Raw genomic sequence first — 22,020 nt, forward strand, 5'->3', positions numbered from 1 at the left:
TGTGTAATAAAGTTCCATTAAAGTATAAAGGAGATAGAAAAAGCTTCTGACATAGGCATCAGAAGGGGGTAGAAAGAGCACCCCTTTGCTAGTGTTAGCCATGGAGTTATATACTCTCTAATTAGTTATTACAGTGAATCAAAAGAATGTCTAGAGGTTGTAAAGACCTCACTAGACCTACTCCCATAATTTACAACCTTAAAATAACAGGATTAGCTGGAAGGTTTTTTCCAGAGACTGTCCTCAAGCAGGATACATTATTGTTATATAATCCTAAGAAATGTAGAGGGACAAAAAAAGTTTGTCCTTTCTTCCTCCTTGAGAATTCCAGACCCCTCTCTCCTTGGGGACCCCTGGACTTCTTATCAATCTGCCTAGGAATTGACTCTCTCACTTTGATCCCTGGGTCAGGAAGATCCCCTGGAGAAGGAAATGGCAACCCACTCCAGTATTCTTGCCTGGAAAATCCTGTGGATGGAGGATCCTGGCAGGCTACAGTCCATGGGGTCGCAAAGAGTCGAACACAACTGAGCGACTTCACTTTCTTTCACTTCCTAATGCTATACTGTGTAAAAAATTAACTCAGAATGGATCATAGAGCTAAATACAAGGTCTAAAGCTATACAACTCTTGTAAGAAAACATACAAGTAAATCTTTAAGGTCTTGAATTCAATAGTGATTTCTTAGATGTGACACCCAAAGCACTAGCAACAAAGGAAAAATATTCAATTGGACTTCATCAAAATTAAAACCTTTGTGCATCAAAGGACACTATCAAGAGAGTTAAAAGACATTTTACAGAATGGGAGAAAATATTAACAAGCATGTATCAAGTAAGAGTCTAATATCCAGAATATATAAAAAATATAATTCGACAAGAAAAAGACAACTCCATTTTATAAAGAGCAAAGAACTTCAGTAGATATTTCTCTGAAGAAGATATACCAGTGGCCAACAAACACATGAAAAAATGCTCAATGTCATAGTCATCCAGTTCAGTTCAGTTCAGTTCAGTCGCTCAGTCGTGTCCGACTCTTTGTGACCCCATGCATCACAGCACGCCAGGCCTCCCTGTCCATCACCAACTCCCGGAGTTCACCCAGACTCACATCCATCAAGTCAGTGATGCCATCCAGCCATCTCATCCTCTGTCGTCCCCTTCTCCTCCTGCCCCCAATCCCTCCCAGCATCAGAGTCTTTTCCAATGAGTCAGCTCTTTGCATGAGGTGGCCAAAGTACTGGAGTTTCAGCTTTAGCATCATTCCTTCCAAAGAACACCCAGGACCGATCTCCTTCAGAATGGACTGGTTGGATCTCCTTGCAGTCCAAGGGACTCTCAAGAGTCTTCTCCAACACCACAGTTCAAAAGCATCAATTCTTCAGCGCTCAGCCTTCTTCACAGTCCAACTCTCACATCCATACACAACCACAGGAAAAACCACAGCCTTGACTAGATGAACCTTTGTTGGCAAAGTAATGTCTCTGCTTTTGAATATGCTATCTAGGTTGGTCATAACTTTCCTTCCAAGGAGTAAGTGTCTTTTAATTTCATGGCTGCAGTCACCATCTGTAATGATTTTGGAGCCCAGAAAAATAAAGTCTGACACTGTTTCCACTGTTTCCCCATCTATTTCCCATGAAGTGATGGGACCGGATGCCATGACCTTCGTTTTCTGAATGTTGAGCTTTAAGCCAAAGGAAAAGCAAATCAAAACCAAAGTGAGATACCATTTTACATCCACTAGGATGGGTATGATAATAAAATTTTTTAAATGGAAAATAAGTATTGGCAAGGATGTGAAGAAATTAGAACCCTCATGCATTGCTGATGAGAATATAAAATGATGTAGCTACTGTGAAAAACAATTGATGACTTCTAAATAAGTTAATCATAAACTTACCATACAACCCAGCAATTCCACTCCTAGGTATATACTAAAAAAAAATTGAAAATAGATGCTCAAGCAAAAACTCATAAACTTATGTTTGTAGCAGCTCTATTAAGAATAGCCAAAAAGGTAGACACAACTCAAATGTTCATCAGCTAATGAATGGATAAACAAAATGTGGCATGACTATGCCATGGAATATTATTCAGGAAGGAAGTACTGAAAATGTTATAAAGTGAATGAACCTTGAAAATATTAAATCCTAAGTGAAAGAATCCCCTTCATGGATCACAGCCGTGGGATCATAAACAAAGGGGCTTATGTAATTCAAATAAGCTAAGAGCCAAGCTGGTCAGGGCCACACAAGACAGATGGGTCATAGTAAAGAGTTCTGACAACATGTGGTCCCCTGGAGGAGGAAATAGCAACCCACTCCAGTATTCTTGCCTGGAGAACCCCATGGACAGTATGAAAAGGCAAAAAAGATATAACACTGGAAGAGGAGCCTCCCCAGGTTGGAAGGTGTGCAATATGCTGGGGAAGAGTGGAGAGCAATTATTAATAGCTCCAGAAAGGAAGAAGTGGCTGGGCCAAAGTGAAAATGATGCTCAGCTGTGGATGTGTCTGCTGGCAAAAGTAAATCTGATGCTGTAAAGAACAATATTGTATAGGAACATGGAATGTTAGGTCCGTGAATCAAGGTAAATTGGACATGGTCAAGCAGGAGATGGTGAGACTGAACATTGATATCTTAGGAATCAGTGAGTTAAAATGGGTGAATTTAATTCGTATAACCATTTTATCTACCACTGTGGGCAAGAATCCCTTAGAAGAAATGCAGTAGCCCTCATAGTCACCAAAAGAGTCCAAAATACAGTATTTTGGTACACTCTCAAAAACAACAGAATGATCTTGGTTCATTTCCAAGGCAAACCATTTGACATCACAGTAATCCAAGTCTATGCCCCAACCACTGATGCCAAAGAAAATTAAGTTGAATGGTTCTATAAAGACTGACAAGACCTTCTAGAACTAACACCAAAAAAAAAAAAAAAAAGGTGTCCTTTTCATTTTAGGGGATTGGAATGCAAAAGTAGGAAATGAAGAGATACCAGGAATGACAGGCAAGTTTTGTCTTGGAGTACAAAATGAAGTAGGTCAAAGGCTAACAAAATTTTGTCAAAAGAACACACTGGTCATAACAAACACCCTCTTCCAACAGCACAAGAGATGAGTCTACACATGTACATCACCAGATTGGTCTACACCAAAATCAGATTGATTATGTTCTTTGCAGCCAAAGATAGAGAAGCTCTATACAGTCAGTAAACACAAGATCTGGAGCTGACTGTGGCTCAGATCACAACCTCCTTATTGCAAAATTCAGGTTTAAACTGAAGAAAGTAGGGAAAGCACCAGGCCATTCAGGTATGGCCTAAATCAAATCTCTTATAATTATACAGTGAAGATAAATAAATTCAAGGAATTAAATCTGATAGACAGAGAGCCTGAAGAACAATGAAAGGTTCATAGCATTGTGCAGGAGGCAGTGACCAAAATCATCCCAAAGAAAAAGAAATGCAAGAAGGCAAAGTGGTTGTCTGAGGAGGCTTTACAAATAGCTGAGGAAAGAAGAGAAATGAAAGGCGAGGGAGAAAACGAAAGATATACCCAACCGAATGCAGAGTTCCAGAGAACAGCAAGGAGGGATAAGAAGGCCTTCTTAAATGAACAATGCAAAAAAGTAAAAGAAAACAATAGAATGGGAAAGACTAGAGATATCTTCAAGAAAATTGGAGATATCAATGGAACATTTCATGCATGGATGGGAACAATAAAGGACAGAAAAGATAAGGACCTAACAGAAGCAGAAGAGGTTAAGAAGAGGTGGCAAGAATATGCAGAAGAACTATACAAAAATGATCTTAATGACCCAGATAACCACAATGGTGTGGTTAGTGGTCACTCACCTAGAGCCAGACATCCTGGAATGTGAAGTCAAATGGGCCTTAGGAAGCATCAGTACGAACAAAGCTAGTGGAGGTGATGAAATTTCAGCTGAGCTATTTCAAATCCTAAAAGATGATGTTGTTAAAGTGTTATGCTTAATATGCCAGCAAATTTGGAAAACTCAGAGGTAGCCCCAGGACTGGAAAAGGTCAGTTTTCATTCCAATCCCAAAGACAAGCAATGCCAAAGAATGTTCAAAGTACTGCAGAGTTGTGCTCATGTCATATTCGAGCAAGGTAATGCTCAAAATCCTTCAAGCTATGCTTCAGCAGTACATGAACCGAAAGCTTCCAGGTGTACAAGCTGGGTTTCAAAGAGACAGAGGAACCAGAGATCGAATTGCCAGCATTCATTGGATCATGGAGAAAGCAAGGGAGTTCCAGAAGAACATCTTCTGCTTCATTGACCATGCTAGAGCTTTTGAAGGGGGGCAAGCAGAGGATGAGATGGTTAGATGGCATCACCAGCTCAAAGGACATGAATTTGAGCAAACTCCGGGAGACAGTGGAGGACAGAGAGCCTGGCGTGCTGCTGCTCATGGGGTTGCAAAGAGTTGAACACAACTTAGTGGCTGAACAACAACAATAAATGAAAGAATCCAGACACAAAATGCTACCTACTAATGAGTTTATTTATATAAAATATCCAGAATAGGAAATCCATAGAGACTGTGAATCTACAGATTAAGATGAGACTGTGGAGACTACGGGCTTCCCTGGTAGCTCAGCTGGTAAAGAATCTGCCTGCAATGCAGGAAACCCCGGTTTGATTCCTGGGTTTGGAAGATCCCCTGGAGAAGCGATAGGCTACCCACTCCAGTATTCTTGGGCTTCCCTTGTGGCTCAGTTGGTAAAGAATCTGCCTGCAATGTGGGAGACCTGGGTTCAGCCCTTGGGTTGGGAAGATTCCCTGGAGGAGGTAATGGCACCCCACTCCAGTACTCTTACCTGGAAAATCCCATGGACAGAGGAGCCTGGTGGGCTGCAGTCCATGGGGTCGCTAAGAGTCGGACACGACTGAGCGACTTCATTTTCACTTTTCACTTTCATGCATTGGAGAAGGCAATGGCACCCCACTCCAATACTCTTGCCTGGAGAATCCCAGGAACGGGGGAGCCTGTTGGGCTGCCGTCTATGGGGTCACACAGAGTCGGACACGACTGAAGCGACTTAACAGTAGCAGCGACTAAGCACAACACCACACATGGAGACTACAGCAGATTAGTGGGTGCCAGGGGCTGGGGAGAGGGGAGAATTGCAAGTGACTGCTTAATGCATTTGTGATTTCTTTTTTGGATGATGACGATCTTCTGGAATTAGATAGTGGTGATGTTTGTACAATATTGTAAATACACTCATGCCACTGAATTTTATACTTTGGTTAAAATGATAGATTTTATGTTATGTGCATTTTACCATAATTTATAAGAACTGGAGTTCCTGGTGACTTGACTGAAAATCTAATGGGAGGGAAGGGCAACAGGCTCCCAAAGTCAAGTTACTATGAGAGAAGTAAGAGGTAGACTCTCCCGATGGGGGAGGAACACAGAGGAATGGCAATGAGGTGGCTGGTACTGTGAGTTGGGACTCAGTGTAGCTCTTTCGAGGACCGTGTTCTTGCCCTGGAAAGGTGGATGTGTGAGTGACTTTGAATGGTTCAAATCAAAGGATTGCAGTGATCACAGTAGGAAGCCTGGGTTCCAATGATCAGAGTAGGAAGTCTGAAGACCCAGTGGTGTCCGGGAAAATCGGGAGGTTGGGTTCTGGCTTGGAGGCGTCGCCTGGATCAGCAGAGCTGGGGGCAGCTGCCCCTTTAGAGGAGCCTGTGCTCTCCCACTTGCCCGCTTCCTGGGCTTTCTTTACTCATTTTCCTTAAATGCCAGGTCCCCAGGACGCCATGACACTCCACTCGCCTCCTCTCCACAGCCAACTCCAGGTTGTCCTTCCACACTCAGCCCAGAGGCGATCTCCTCCATGAAGGCTTTCCCGACCTCTCCAGGCTGAGTTCGCTTCCCGCTCTGTGTCCCCTTGTACTCACTGATATCCTTACTCTTACCACACCTTACTGATCTTGCTCCTGTGAATCCTGTGTCTCTCAAGGGAAACTGGAACATCTTGCCTATGTTTGAATCCATTTCCTAGCTGTGAGATTACACAAACCACTTAAACTTGGTTTCCTTATCTGTAAGATGGGGATAATCTGCTTTTGATGGTTAAAATATATAAAAACCTAAACAATGACTGAGACATAAATGTTCAATAATTATGAGTTATATTAATGGTTTAATAATTATTATTATAATTACCACTAGTTATTTCTTTATTCCCAATGCCTTGTACAAAGCCCAGTATGCAGTAGGCACTCAATCAAATAAAACTGTTTTGTCTAGAACTCTGCTGTCCTGTACAATAGCCACCAGCTACATGCAGCTATTGAGCACTTAAAAATATCCAAATTTAAATATTCTGTAAGTGAAATACATATCAGAGGTTGGATACTTAGTATGGAAAACAGCAAAATAGTTCATAAAAATATTTTATATTGATTATGTGTTGAAATGATATTATTTTGGATCTTTCAAGTTAGATAAAATGTATTCCTTTTTAAATATTTATTTATTTGGCTGCATCAGGTCTTAGTTGCAGCACTCAGGATCTTTGATCTTCATTGCACCATGTGGGGTATTTAGTTGAGCCATGTGGGATCTAGTTCCCTGACCAGGAATCAAATCCAGGCCCCACTGAATTGGGAGTGTAGAGTTTTAGCCACTGGACCATGAGGGAAGTCCAACAAAATGTATTCTTAAAATAACCTTGCCAGTTTATTTTCACTTTTTGAAATGAGATTGCAATAGAACTATCATGTAATCCAGCAATTTCACTTCTGGGTATTTACCCTAAGAAAACAAAAACACTAATTCAGAAAGATACAGGAATTCCTGGTGCTCCAATGGTTAGGACTTGTGTTTTCACTGCCAAGGGCCTGCATTTGATCCCTGGTTGGGGAACTATGTTCACTGCAGCATTATTTACAATAGCTAAGATTATGGAAGCAACTGAAGTGTCCATGGATGGATTAATGAATCAAGATGTGTTATATATATATATACTGGAGAAGGCAATGGCACCCCACTCCAGTACTCTTGCCTGGAAAATTCCATGGACGGAGGAGCCTGGTAGGCTGCAGTCCATGGGGTCGTGAAGAGTCAGACACAAATGAGTGACTTCACTTTCACTTTTCACTTTCCTGCATCGGAGAAGGAAATGGCAACCCACTCCAGTGTTCTTGCCTGGAGAATCCCAGGGACAGAGGAACCTGGTAGGCTGCCGTCTATGGGGTCGCACAGAGTCGAACACAACTGAAGTGACTTAGCAGTAGCAGCATACATGTGTTTCAGTTCGGTTCAGTCGCTCAGTCGTGTCTGACTCTGTGCGACCCCGTGGACTGCAGCACGCCAGGCCTCCCTGTCCATCACCAACTCCCAGAGCTTGCACAAACTCATGTGCATTGAATCAGTGATGCCACCCAAACATCTCATCCTCTGTCGTCCCCTTCACCTCCTGCCTTCAATCTTCCCCAGCATCAGGGTCTTTTCCAATGAATCAGTTCTTCAAATCAGGTGGCTAAAGTATTGGAGTTTCAGCTTCAACATCAGACCTTCCAATGAATATTCAGGACTGATTTCTTTTAGGATTGACTGGATCTCCTTGCAGTCCAAGGGACTTCTTGAGTCTTCAAGACTTCAAGAGTCTTCTCCAACACCACAGTTCAAAAGCATACATTTTTTGGTGCCCAGCTTTCTTTATAGTCCAACTCTCACATTCATACATGACTACTGGAAAACCATAGCCTTGACCAGATGGACCTTTGTTGGCTTTTTAATATGCCTGCCTAGGTCAGTCACAACTTTTCTTCCAAAGAGCAAGTATCTTTTAATTTCATGGCTGCAGTCACCATCTTCAGTGATTTTTGGAGCCCCCCCCAAAAAAATAAAGTCTGCCACTGTTTCCCCATATTTGCCATGGAGTGATGGGGCCAGATGACATGATCTTAGTTTTCTGAATGTTGACCTTTAAGCCAACGTTTCCCCCTCTCATCTTTCATCAAGAAGCTCTTTAGTTCTTCACTTTCTGCCATAAGGGTGGTGTCATCTGCATATCTGAGGTTATTGATATTTCTCCTGGCAATCTTGATTCTAGCTTGTGCTTCCTCCAGCCCAGCATTTCTCATGATGTACGCTGCATATAAGTTAAATAAGCAGGGTGACAATATACAGCCTTGACATACTACTCCTTTTCCTAGTTTGAACCAGTCTGTTGTTCCAGTTCTAACTGTTGCTTCCTGACCTGCATATAGATTTCTCAAGAGGCAGGTCAGGTGGTCTGGTGTTCCCATCTCTTTCAGAGTATTACTGAATCATAAAAAAAGAATGAAATCTTGCCATTTGTGACAACGTGGATAATTCTAAAGGATATTAGGCTAAGTAAAATAAGTCAAAGAAAGACAAATACTGTAAAATTTCACTTATATATGGAATCTAAAAAAACAAATGAACAAATAAAACAGACTCACAGATAGGGAGAACAAACTGGTGGCTGCCAGAGGGGAGGTGAGTGGGGGAATGTGCAAAGAGGTGAAGGTGACTGAGAGGTACAAAAACTTCCAGTTATAAAATAAATGTCATAGGGATGTAACTTACAGCCTAAGGAATATAGCCAATAATACTGTAACAATTTTGTATGTGACAGATGGTTACTAGACTTATGGTGATCATTTCATAAGGTATTTAAATGTCAAATCACCTGGAACTAACATATTGTATGTCAATTATCCTTCAATAAATAAAGAAATATTTTTTAAAAATAAGATGAGACTTCAAGGAAATTTATAATTACACATGTAGTTTCATTATATTTCTGTTGAACAGCACAGATCTAGAAAGTTCTCAGCCTGCCATTAGTATAGCAAACCTTCATCCAGCCTCATTTACTCTTGAATATTACGTGAGCTTTAGGAGTATAGTTAATTCATTTAGAACAATGATTAATTTGGAATCAAAAGTAATCCAGGTGATTTACAAAGGATTTTCCTTGCAGGGCTAGCAAGTTAATGTGTAGAAGTGTGTAGAAAGGGAACTAAAGCTTTGCGGGAATTTTCCAGGTTCGCTGCGATCCTGAGATTCAAGAATTGCGTCAGTGGCAGAAGAAGCTCCGTGAGGACAAGCATATTCGCCAGCGAGTCAAAATCTTCTGGGCCAAACAAGAACAAAAAGGTCAGTTGTATGATTCACAACCTGTGGTTTATTCAGGAAAAGCCTGAGTCTTGCTCCAGGATCAAGAAGGAAGCCCTGCGCGGTTTCCTGGGGTCCTTGTTCTGCACGGAACTCCACTGGGGTAAGGGAGGGGGCGGCATGTTAAAGAGTCGGCTCCTGAATGACAGCGGTGACGCGATGTAACTGTTCCAGCTGTTCCCCTCACTTAGGTACACGTCAGTGTCATCCCGCGTTTGCAGCTCTCTCTCTCTCTCTCTCTCTCTCTTTTTAGCTACAAACAAAAAGAATAACCCATCATTTTGGAAACACAGTGCCCATCAGTGTGATGGGTAGTTATCATCTAAGCTGTTGATTGTGTGTCTGAACTTAAGTGCTGTTTTATGCCATCCTAGCCCCTTTTCTGAGAAATTAAACACATGTACAGAGTGAAGCGCTAGGAATAACAGAGCAAGCACCCTTCACCTGTCTTGTATATGTCACAATTTTGTCCTATTTGCCTCCCTTTTTTTTTTTTTAAACTTTGTTACTACATATTTGTGGTAGAAAAATTAGGAAAAAAATAACCAAAAAAGGAGAAAAGTCAGAAATGTCACCACTGTTAAAATTTTGGTGCACATCCTGCTATACTTTTTCCAGTACAAAATGATGCAAATAAATATCCATTTGTATATTATTAAATGTGGGTTTTTGCATTCTACTTCCCATATATCTGTTCATTCTATTGTGTCATCTACACTGTCACTGAACACACTCAGAACGTCATTCTGGTCAGCCCTAGAGAGTGGTATTGTGATGTCTAATAGCTGTGTGGTATTGATTTAGTGTCATTTATTTAACCAACAACATGGAATGAGACTCATGATGGATTGTCAAGGGGAAAATAACTGTAGGACAATAAATTTTCATTAAGAAAATTAAGATTCATTAAGAATCCCCTTGCAAAGCAGGAGACCAGGGTTCCGTCCCTGGGGTGGGAAGATCCCCTGGAGAAGTGAATGGCTACTCACTCCAGTATTTTTGCCTGGAGAATCCTATGGACAGAGGAGCCTGGTGGGCTCCAGTCCATGGGGTCACAGAGTTGAACACGAGTGGCTGACTAACACTCACTAACTAAAATACGTGCTTGGAAATAGAGATGTCTAAAAAGCCTGGAGAATACGTTAGTGTTAGTTTCCTTTAGGAATCAGGACTAGGGAAAATCTTGCATTTTGGGAATTTTTTAAATTATGAAAGCCAACGGGAAAAAATGATCATACCTCCCTCAACAGACCACCATCCTCTCACTGTCCATGCTCTGACCTCCCCATCCTCCCCGTTCCTTGTCCCTTTTCACTAGACTGCAGTCCCCCTAGTCTCTCTTGTTTTGCTGTATGTCAACACCTTCCTCACCTCGCGGACTGCACTTTCAATCCCTTTCCTGGCAAATCATCCTCCCCAGGCCGCTCTGTGGCCATTGCTTCTCACCCTCGGCTTAGGGGCATTAATGCCTCAGAGGGGCTGCCCCCACTCGCCTCTCCTAAGGGGACCAGGAACAATATGGAGCAATCTCAACATGGTGGAATCTAGAAAAAAGTCTTCTTTTTTTGCCCAGAGACTGTCTTCAATTCTGTTCTCTCAAATCTCTCTTTCCACTTCCTTCATGGCATGTCTCTGAAGTATGTTCTGATTTCATGAAGTCCAGCCTACTTAAAAATCTCAATCTCAGCTCCGATTTAATGCTCTGACTCAGTGGGGTTGGGAGTGGGAGGGAGGGAGATCCGGGGGCATCGTCCCCTCACTTCCTATGTGGTCCTCTCTTGGCTGCTGTTGCTTCTCTGGCTGAGACTGTGTGGCCATCCGTGTCCTGTGGGCAGGCGTCCCCACGCTGGCTCTCTGACTCCTACGTTTCACATGAGCAGTTCCTCAGAGCTCACAGGGCAGAAGCTTTGGGGGTCTGGTTCTGCCGCTCCCTCTTCTCCTTCCACTCAGACCCTACTTCTGCCAGCGCTCTCCCAGCGCTCCTGGGGTCTCCTTAGCCAGTGGCCGGCCCTCTTGAACCCAATGGAACAGTGTTCACTTGACACAGAGGAAACCGGGAGCCGACACGCAGACTTCTCCACTGCCCCCTTTTCTCCACCTCGCACGTCTCCCCAGTTCACACTGAACTTCCTCTCCCAGGCACGGTAGATTGAAGTGTGTGGAAATCTACCCTTAAAGGAGATGACCAATCAGATAATGAGGAGCCCCTAATCTTTCTGAGTTGTTCTCTTGGATCTTCCCTCCCCTGCCTTGGGCTTGGATGGGGGAAGCACCCACTTCTGTCTAAGGGAAGATAGAAAAATACAGCATTCTCCTTTAGGCCAGCAAGTCTCAACATTTTTGGATTGTGAACCAGAAAGAAATAGTTTTATGTCACAATCTATGACATATGAATATACTGATGGTTTCATATATACATAGCTAAAACAAAAGTTTTATAAAAAATGACCTTATTATATGGGCTTCCCTGGTAGCTCAGCTGGTAAAGAATCTGCCTGCAATGCAGGAGACCCCTGTTCGATTCTTGGTCGGGAAGATTCCCTGGAGATGGATAGACTGCTCCCTCCAGTATTCTTGGGCTTCCCAGGTGGCTCAGCTGGTAAAGAATCCACCTGCAATGTGGGAGACCTGGGTTTGATCCCTGGGTTGAAAAGATCCCCTGGAGAAGGGAATGGCTACCCACTCTAGTATTCTGGCCTGGAGAATTCCATGGACTGAATAGTCCATGGGGTCCCAAAGAGTTCGACATGACTGAGTGACTTTCACATACAAACCTATTATATGTAATGCCCTCTGGTATTTTCTAGTCTCTTGAGTTTTTAATTTAAGCATCAAAATTAACTGACAGCAATGAATGGACTAAAATAAATATCCAAATTTCCATAGGTATACAGAAATAACCAAATAAATAAATGTGGGAGAAGAGGAGGCTTTTCTCCCACATTAGAATGACAACTAACATGTTTAGAAGATATAATGGAATTTAAAAGTCACCATTTTGTAACCATATTAATAAATCAGTTGACTAAAGCAAGAATCATCAGTAGATGCTAAACCTCTGGGTGAAAGTTTATTGAGGGACATGATAGTCATAGTCTTAAAATATCTCTCCACAAGAGAAGGGAACCTCCTACACTATTGGTGGGAATGTAAACTGGTACAACCTTTATGGAGAACAGTATGGATGTTCCTTAAAAAACTAAAGCAGAGCTGCCACGTGTCTCTGACATCCCACTCCTGGGCATGTATCTGGAGAAAAACATGATCTGAAAGGATACATGCACCCCAGTGTTCACTGCTGCACTGTTTACAATAGTCGAGACGTGGAAGCCACCTAAATGTCCATTGACAGAGGAATGGATAAAGAAGATGTGGTAAATATATACAACGGAATATTACTCAGCCATTAAAAGAAGGAAATAATGCATTTGCAGCAACAGATGGACCTAAAGATTGTCATACTCAGTAAAGTAAGTCAGAGAAAGAGGAATATCAGATGACATCCCTTGTATGTAGAATCTGAAAGCAAATGATACAAATGAACTTATGAAACAGTAAGAGACTCACAGACTTCAAGAACAAACTTTTGGTTGCCAAGGGGGGAAGGGATATGGAGTTTAGGATCGATGTGTACACACTGTTATATTTAAAATGGTTAACCAACAAAGACCTCCTGCATGGCACATGCTACTCTGCTCAACGTTATGTGGCAGCCTAGATGGGAGGGGAGCTTGGGGGAGAATGGATGCATGTGCATGTATATGGCTGAGTCCCTTTGCTGTTCACTTGAAAGTATCACAACATTGTTAATCGGCTACGCCGCAATTCAAAATAAAAAGCTTTAAAAAATATCTAAGAAAATAATAACTTTGCACTAAAGAAACCTGGCAGACCCACCTTAACCAAGTGCTGAAGATTAATGTTACCAATATTGGGAAAAACTGACATCACCTGCCTCCTGATGTGATGTACTGAGGAAGACACACATCACACATTCTTACACACAACTCCTGTCAAAAATGCATGAGTGGAACCTATCTAATTGCGAGGGAACATCAGATCAACCCAAACTGAGGACATGCTTCAAAATAACTGGTGTGGACTCTTCAAAAATGCCAATGTTGAGAAAAACAAAGATTAAAGGAGACCAAAGAGATGTGATAGCTGAATGCTGTGCCTGATCTTAGATTGGATCTTGGATGGGGGAAAATTCTATAAAAGACATTACTGAAACAGCAAACTTTGAATATGGCTTTATGTTAATTAATGGTACATAGTATTATTAAGTTTCCTGATGTTGATCAATGTTCTTGGCCAATATCAGAAACCTCCTATTCTCTTTGTTTGTTTGTTTTTTTTGGATATGGATCATTTTTTTAAAGTCTTTATTGAATTTGTTACAGTATTGCTTCTGTTTTATGTTTTGATTTTATTGGGGGGATGTGGGATCTTAGCTCCTCAACCAGGGATCAAACCCACGCCCCCCTGCATTGGAAAGTGAAGTCTTAACCACGGGACCATGTCTTAACCACTTAACCACTGGACCATCTATTTGCCATGCTATTTCATGGCAAGTAGATGGGGGAACAACGGAAACAGTGAGAGACTTTATTTTGGGGGGCTCCAAAATCACTGCAGATGGTGACTGCAGCCATGAAATTAAATGATGCTTGCTCCTTGGAAGAAAAGCTGTGATCAACCTAGACAGCATATTAAAAAGTGGAGACATTACTTTGCCAACAAAGGTCCATCTAGTCAAAGCTATGGTTTTTCCAGTAGTTATGTATGGACTATAAAGAAAGCTGAGCACTGAAGAATTGATGCTTTTGAACTGTGGTGTTGGAGAAGACTCTTGAGAGTCCCTTGGACTGCAAGGAGATCCAACCAGTCCATCCTAAAGGAAATCAGTCCTGAATATTCATTGGAAGGACTGATGCTGAAGCTGAAACTCCAACATTTTGGCCACCTGATGGGAAGAACTGACCCATTGGCAAAGACCCTGATGCTGGGAAAGATTGAAGGCAGGAGGAGAAGGGGACGACAGAGGGTGAGATGGTTGGATGGCATCATGGACTCAATGGACATGAGTTTGAGCAAGCTCCGGGAGTTGGTGATGGACAGGGAAGCCTGGCATGCTGTAGTGCATGGGATCGCAAAGAATTGGACATGACTGAGTGACTGGACTGAACCCCTGGACCACAAGGAAAGTCCCAGAAACCTATTCTTAAGTTGCATGCTGAAGGTTTTATGCAACTTAAACTCCAATGATACAGAAAAAAACAATAACACACATGCACACATATCCATACACATAGAAAATGATCAAGTATAAACAATGTTGAATCTGAGAGTTCTTTGGATGATTATTATGATTATGAATGAATGGACAGATGGGTGGAGTTCTGAGCTTTGTATGAGTTCACATACAGAGCCTGGTGCAGAGCAGGGGCTCATCACATCGGTGTTCTTAGTGTCCCTTTTTAAGAAGTAGGTTGAGCTGTAACTGTTTTGACAGGCTCATCTCTGGACAACTGCTGGCTCCTTTCATTTCAAAACTAGAAGACAATCAGAACTGTAATCAGATTAAAGATCAAGGAACATGCGGCAGTGTGCCTATTTATTTCTGATTTTACTTATTATTATTATTTTTTTTAGTTGATTTGCCACTGGCTCACTGATTAGTCTGGCTTGCTATGTGACAGTGAGTGCAGGCTGGACTTAATGCAGTGATCCAGCCAGCAGCAGAGGGCAGAATGACTGGTCCCATCTCGGCCACCTGCTGCCCATGTCCCTTGCCGTCTTTCCACCTTCCGAGGGTTCCAAAAGGAGCAGTGCTTTCCAAACAAGATGAGGTTTTCCGTAAACGCCCCATTGTGAACTTGTGGGTAAATTTCTCATTTGCAATGAAACTGTAGACATGGCCCTTGGGAAAGAAAACTGTTCTAAACACGGTCCCCAGATCTGTGGTCAGTTCAGAAGAAAGTCAGTGCAGAACAGTGGAGTTTTGGAGTTGGCAAGACTTGCCCTTGGAATCTTTTTGCTTTTATCTGTGTGACCCTGATCTAGTTCACTTCATTCAATCTCAGTATTCCCACGTGCAAGATGGAACTATTAATAGTCCTGTCTCATACAGTTGTTAAAGGATTGCAAGAGATGATCTTTGGAATAAGTCCTGGCACATAGTTCCCATACATGTTGGTTATTGTCATTTTAAAATATGTCTATGCTTCAAGCAGTTTTGCATTGATTTCCTCTACTAGACTCTAAGCTCGAAGGGGTTTCGTGCAGGGACTGAGTGTCTTATTCATCATTTAGCACAGAGCCTGGCACAGAGCAGACAGCCTATACATATTTGGTGGATGGAGCTCTGGTTTTCATTTTAAAGATGAATAAGTAGAGGGCCTGGAAGGTCGAGGGCTTGCCAAGGTCACACAGCCGGGGAGGCCCTAGGGCTGGGACTCAGGCATGCCCTTTCTTTGTCCTGTGTTCTGACACATCCCAGAGGAGAGATGCAGCGAGACAAGACACTCTCTTGGATTCTACCATCAGACCCAAAGCTCTCAGGAATCCTCCCGAATATGATACACGGCTTGTCTGATTTCTTATGACCTATGGTTTCTTGCTGTTTGTGTTTGCGATGACTGAGGCCCTTGCGTAGCGGCTGAATTGCCAGGACCAGGGTACAACCTGCTGCCCATAAAGTGAAGTAAAACTTTCTGTCTCCTTCAAGTGTCACTGAGCTGATTTACTTTGTTAAGTTCATGTACAACAGATTTATTCCTGTTGAAGGCCTTATGAATCTGGGTAGTGTGGAGGTTTTGACAATCAACTCCTTCCAGCCAAGGTGACATTGTAATTAGACCCCCAAAGAGCTCTGATGAAACAATTTGAAGATGAATGTTAAACACACGTAGTTCTTTAGATTTGTGGTAAAGAAAAAAAGTGGAGTGATTGCAAATAAAAATGGGTTTCATCTTCATGTAAAAAAAAGGCACTACAGACTCATCTATGTACAAATCCATCATACAAGCATAAGATTTTTTTTTTTTAGTGGATGCCATTTTATCCATATTGTTCTCTGGTATTTATAGTATGAATGAGTTTTGCCAAGTTCATTCCTTGGAGCAACCTTGGTGCAGACAGGAGGTCTGAAGGAGAGGAGCGTCAGCTGTTAGGGTAGAACCGTGGTCATTTATAGCCTGTCTCATGTTACACTGAGTCAGAGGCTGTCCTGCAGGATTTTCTTCTAGGACAGAGCGGTGTGAAGTTATTCTTAAGTCTCTATCCATCAGGACAGTTGCAGGAATTATTTTTAAAGCGTTTATGACAAGAATTATAGCCAATATAATCCAAAAGAAGATGCCAAAGTCATTTTTGAGATATGGTCAAAAATCTCTTCTTGATTAATAGCATATTTTTAGCTTCATATAATTGGTAATTGTTTTCAAATGTGCTTTGTAACTGAATATTCATATTTTATTTGGAAATCTGGTATGAGTAAGGAGAAAGAAACCATAGAAACTGTTCCATAACATCAGATTACATTTTTTATGTATACAACATCAGATTACGTATATATACAGCATCTGATAACAATTTTCATATGTGTGTGTGTATTCTGCATATTTGTATAAATACTCTTTGAATAACTTTTATCTCTTCTTGATATTTTTTTGTGATTTTATTTCTATCATTGTAAGATTGACAGTATTTTAATCTTTAAGAGTGGGATGAATTGGGAGATTGGGATGTATACACACTACTATGTATAAAATAGAGAACTAATTAGAACCTGCTGTATAGCACAGGGAGCTCTACCCAATGCTCTGTGGTGACCCAGATGGAAAGGAAATCCAAAAAAGAGGATATATGTATACATATAGCTGATTCACTTTGCTGTAGAGCAGAAACTAACAACACTGGAAAGCGACCATATCCCAGTTTTAAATAATAGTCATTTACCTATAACTTTCTTTTTGGAATTTTTGCTGTTTTAAATATCACTTCTTGATATTAAAGGAAAGGGTGGGGGAAGCTGACCTGTCAAAGGAAACAGATTCTTTACTTTGGTTTGCTCACCTTTTTATTCCCTATGTCAGTCCAAGAGTGGTTTATAGTCATTTACAGAAACACATAATATAACATTTTAAGGTAAATGTGTAATTGGATTAAGGAAAAATTAAAATTAGAGAAAAAATAAAGCCATTAAATATAGTAAGCAAAATACGTACTCCAAGTCTGTATTTGCTAGAGATTTCTTAGGGACAAAGTAAAGAGGGAAATAAGGTCTATTACATAATTCACAGTATCCACAAGGAAAAAAAAAAAAGTGAGCCAGTGGTTCAGGAAATACTGGGTCCTTCCCTATACATTATGCAATGTGAATAATAACCTCAAAAATGTTCCTACAATAAATAGAAATGTCTGAGCTTCCTAGAAGCTACAGCAATGAATGAAATAGGATCATGACATTGTTCATTGTCCTCAAATTTAAAAAGTTTCTTGGAAGCACGCTTATTCCTGGAGCTAATTTTTCTCTCATAAAGAAGACACTATAATGAGGTGAACATTATCTTTTCCCTAAATATAATGAGTTTCTTAGTAGGGCATGGCTTCTGGAGGAAAAAGATAAAAGCCTGAGTGCAGGGTGGGGTAGAAAGCAGAGAAATTTCTTTTCTTGATTTTAAATCTAGTATTTAAGTTTAGATTGTAATGACAAATCTTAACTATTAGGATTAGGGTTTTAGGATATTCTTAAAATGAGTGCCTTGTCTTGGTCACACCCTGGAAGTTGGTTCTTAGAACAGAGAAGGCTGTCTGGAGCTCAGGAACAGTTATGAGTGGACGAGCATATGCTGCGTGCCAGGCCCTGTACTAAGCACCTGTGTTCCCATGTAGCCCTCATACTTCTCTCCCAGAGGAAAGATATTACCTCCATCGTACAGGTGAGGAAACTGGAGCTGGAGGTTACATGACTCACCCAGGTCACACAGCCAGGAAGGCCAGAGACCAGGGATTTGAACCCAGATCTGCCTGATGCCAGGGAATCTCTGGCCATCTCCTGCCATAGTGTCCAGTTATTGATACCTTAAGCTGTGTGTCCAGTAGGGCTGATCGGCCCCCTGCAAATCTTCCTATCAGGGTACCAGGACCCCCAGGCTGGACAGTGGGCAGCATCTGGCTGTACCTTCCACTTGACACTAGCTGAATCAATGGCAGGCCGCTGGAATAGGGGATATCTGAGGGTAGGGAAGGCCTAGTCCCCAGTCTGAAGGATGCAGGATCTATAACTATGTTTCTAGGAGACATTTCCATTAGAACTGGAAGCCAGGGGTGAGAAGATGAGGATGAGGATGCTTTGTCTCCCTCCTTCCATACTCCCTTCCCATCTACAGATGAACAGAGAAGGCCTTGACCACAAAAGAGGGGCCCAGGTGCAGAGAACACTCTGGCCTGAGGCTCAGGAGGTGGGTTCTGGCATTAGGTGTGACCTTTTATGATTGACAAACATGATCTATCATATAACAGAAAGGGGCAAATTTTCAGTGACTTATTTTCCAGAGACAACCACTGTTGAGTGTATCAGCTCATAGAGTTTCTTCATCTATTAATATTTAAATATATATACACATATTTATGTTTATAAACATGAGCTATGTTATATATAGTATCCTGTAACTTGCTTTTTTCTTCACTTGACAACATATCATTGACATCTTTTCATGCCACATATACAGAGACCTCTCTCATGATTTTTTGTGGTTCCGTAAAAATGATAAATCTATGCTGCATGCTGTGTTGCTTATTTCTGTCTGACTCTTTGTGACTTTATGAACTGTAGTCTGCCAGGACTCTCTGTCCGTGGGATTCTCCAGGCAAAAATACTGGAGTGGGGTGCCATGCCCTCCTCCAGGGGATCTTCCCAACCCAGGGATCAAACCTGCATCTCCTGATCTCCTTGCATTGGCAGGCAAATTCTTTACCACTGAGCCACCTGGGAAGCCCATTGATAAATCTGTACCATATTTTTTTAAAAACAATTCTCAATGAACGGATATTTGGCTTGTATTATGAACAATGTAGGGGCTTCCCTGGTAGCTTCAGCTGGTAAAGAATCCAGCCTCAATGCAGGAGAGCCCGGTTCGATTCCTGGGTCTGGAAGATCCCCCGGAGAAGGGATAGGCTACCCACTCCAGTATTCTTGGTCTTTCCTGTTGGCTCAGATGGTAAAGAATATACCTGCATTGCGGGAGACCTGGGTTTGATCCCTGGGTTGGGAAGATCCCCTGGAGGACGGCATGGCAACCCACTGCGGTATTCTTCCTGAAGAATCCCCATGGAAATAGGAGCCTGGTGGGCTACAGTACATGGGGTCAGAAAGAGTCGGATACGTTGAGCGACTAAGTGCAATGCAGCACAGCATGACTAATGTATTGAAAGGCTTTTGTAGATATATTCCTGCTTACTTATAAAAGTATTTCTATAGGATAAATTCCTAGAAATGGAGTTGCTGAGTCAAAGGATATAAATATATTAAGTTTAGACAGGGATCACCGTACTGTCATCCAAAAACACTACAACAATTTATGCTTAATGCATAACCAAGTCACTTTGGAACTTTTGATGGGTGATGTAATCTTTGTATTTCATTTTCCCCACTTGTAAAATGAGAATGATTATGCCTCAGGAATAATTCTAAATGAGGTCATTGCTTTGATATCACCATGGGTCTTTAAGAAGAAATACACTGTTGGGAAATCTAAGGTGTCATTTTCATTTTAATTTTTTCTCTCATATCTCCTCAAACCGTAGTTCCTTTTCTATTTTAACCAGCAGAAGAAATAAAAATTTGATTAAAAGAAGTCTAGTGACTTCATGCCTTGAGATTACTTTCATCAGTTCTATTTTTAAGACTCACCAGTGGGTGAGGATATTAGGATGACATCAACTTTCATACATATCTTTTCATTTAAAATTTGCAAAAGTCTGCACAACCCGGACATGCCTTTGCTTAAAATGCTTGATGTTCCCCTACTATTCTACTGAAATGTAAAGTAAAATAAAAGATGACTTCCTTTATTAAATGATCTGCTCCTAAAGTTTTAGTCCCCAGTTTAAACTTTTGTAAATGGATGCTTCCGACCAGTAGCTTCATTCTGTCATCTGACTTTTCAGCATTCTTTGCAGTTATATAGACGCAGAATGCTCTTGTAAGATCTAGATGTATCCACAAACACCTGGAAGGCTCAAGGAACCAGACTGGATAAAGTTTCCCATTTATCGGCTGTATAACCTTGTGCTGGTTGCATAACCTCTCAGTGACTCAATTTGCATGGCAATAAAATAGAAACACTAATGTTAGTAACCACTCCATAGGGTTTTTATAAGGATTAAATGAACTGGAATAGTGCCTGGCTCAAAAAAAAAAAAAAAAAAAAAGTGCAATAAATGATAACTATTATTAGTAATATAAATGCTCAACATATGGCTAATATATGTTATTATTAAGAATACTTGCTCTGAGGTCTGAATGAATCCTGCCTCTAACATCAGCATGGGCAGGGCTCATTCTCTTGAAGCCCAGTTTCCTCCTCTGTTATGTGGGGACAGTTAGGGCCCATCACACAGAGCTCCTGTGAGAATTAAATAATATTTAATATCATGGATGCTATTAAATAGATCCTGGTACAAAGGGAATGATCAATAACTGGTGGCTGGTTTCTGTAATATTTTTTGAACTGTCAAGAAAGAGAAAAAAAATGTATTCCAGGTGATCCACTCCAGTACTCTTGCCTGGAAAATCCCATGGACGGAGGAGCCTGGTGGGCTGCAGTCCATGGGGTCACTTGGGGTTGGACACGACTGAGCGACTTCACTTTCACTTTTCACTTTCATGCATTGGAGGGGGAAATGGCAACCCACTCCGGTGTTCTTGCCTGGAGAGTCCCGGGTAGGGGGGAGCCTGGTGGGCTGCCGTCTCTGGGGTCACACAGAGTCGGACATGACTGAAGCGACTTAGCAGTGGTTCTCAATCCTGGCTGCAGGTTAGAACCCCCTGGGGGAAATTTACAAGGATGTGTCAGGCCAGAGGCCAGAGAAAGCGATTACATGGGTTTATTCTTAGAAGAGAATGTGTTGTAACCACATCAGCACAATCCTAATACTATGGATTAGCTGGAGGATCCCAGTAATAGCTTTGGATTCAAAATCTTCCTTTGTGGGGCTCTTCTCACTAATGCAATTTCATTTGTATTAAAATTCAGGGGATCTGAGTTCCTTCAGTTTACCAACTAGCTGGACTTTGCTTTCCCCTTTGAAAAGTGGAAGGAGTGAGCAAGGAAATCTCTATAAAATAGGAAATCTGATACGTGTTTTGCTATAGAATCTCCTGCCTACAGGGCTAAGAGACCTATTGTTGACCAAATCCAAAGCCTGGAAACCTATTGCTGTTGTCTTGGTGGTGGTTGTTGGTTTGGGGAGTTTGGTTTTAAGATTGAAGCCAGGAACAATATATGAGGAACATTCTGGGTTTTGCTGTGAAGAATGAGGTTAGATAGGGCCAGAGAGTAACTGGGGAGGGGAGAAGAGCAAAGGGTATTTTGGGGATTTGGCAGTTTGAGAGAATTTGAGGGGAAAGAGTAGGGATGTTTAAAGGCGCTTTCTGTTTGGTCATATACTTGAAGAGTTGGAAGATGTCTCCTAGACTGAGGGATTTCTGTCATACCCAGGGTGACTCCCTGAGTGAAGATCAAGCTCACAGAGGGAGGGCCATGGGAAACTGCTCCTGCTGTGGTGTCCAGCCTACAGGATAGCGTTGTCCTTACCCTTAG

The 22,020-nt window shown here is 41.7% G+C and overlaps 1 protein-coding gene across 2 annotated transcripts in view; it reads left to right on the forward strand.

Moving 5' to 3' along the window:
* Positions 1-22,020, forward strand: part of IQCK (IQ motif containing K) — a 161,499-nt gene that overhangs the window by 116,184 nt on the left and 23,295 nt on the right. For both annotated transcript variants that reach the window (XM_070779747.1, XM_070779746.1), the window contains exon 9: positions 9,061-9,172. In XM_070779747.1, the coding sequence (XP_070635848.1) occupies positions 9,061-9,172 (112 nt within the window). The remainder of the gene's footprint in view (positions 1-9,060; positions 9,173-22,020) is intronic.

This window comes from Bos indicus, chromosome 25 (genome assembly GCF_029378745.1).
Source record: "Bos indicus isolate NIAB-ARS_2022 breed Sahiwal x Tharparkar chromosome 25, NIAB-ARS_B.indTharparkar_mat_pri_1.0, whole genome shotgun sequence".
Lineage (NCBI taxonomy): Eukaryota > Metazoa > Chordata > Mammalia > Artiodactyla > Bovidae > Bos > Bos indicus.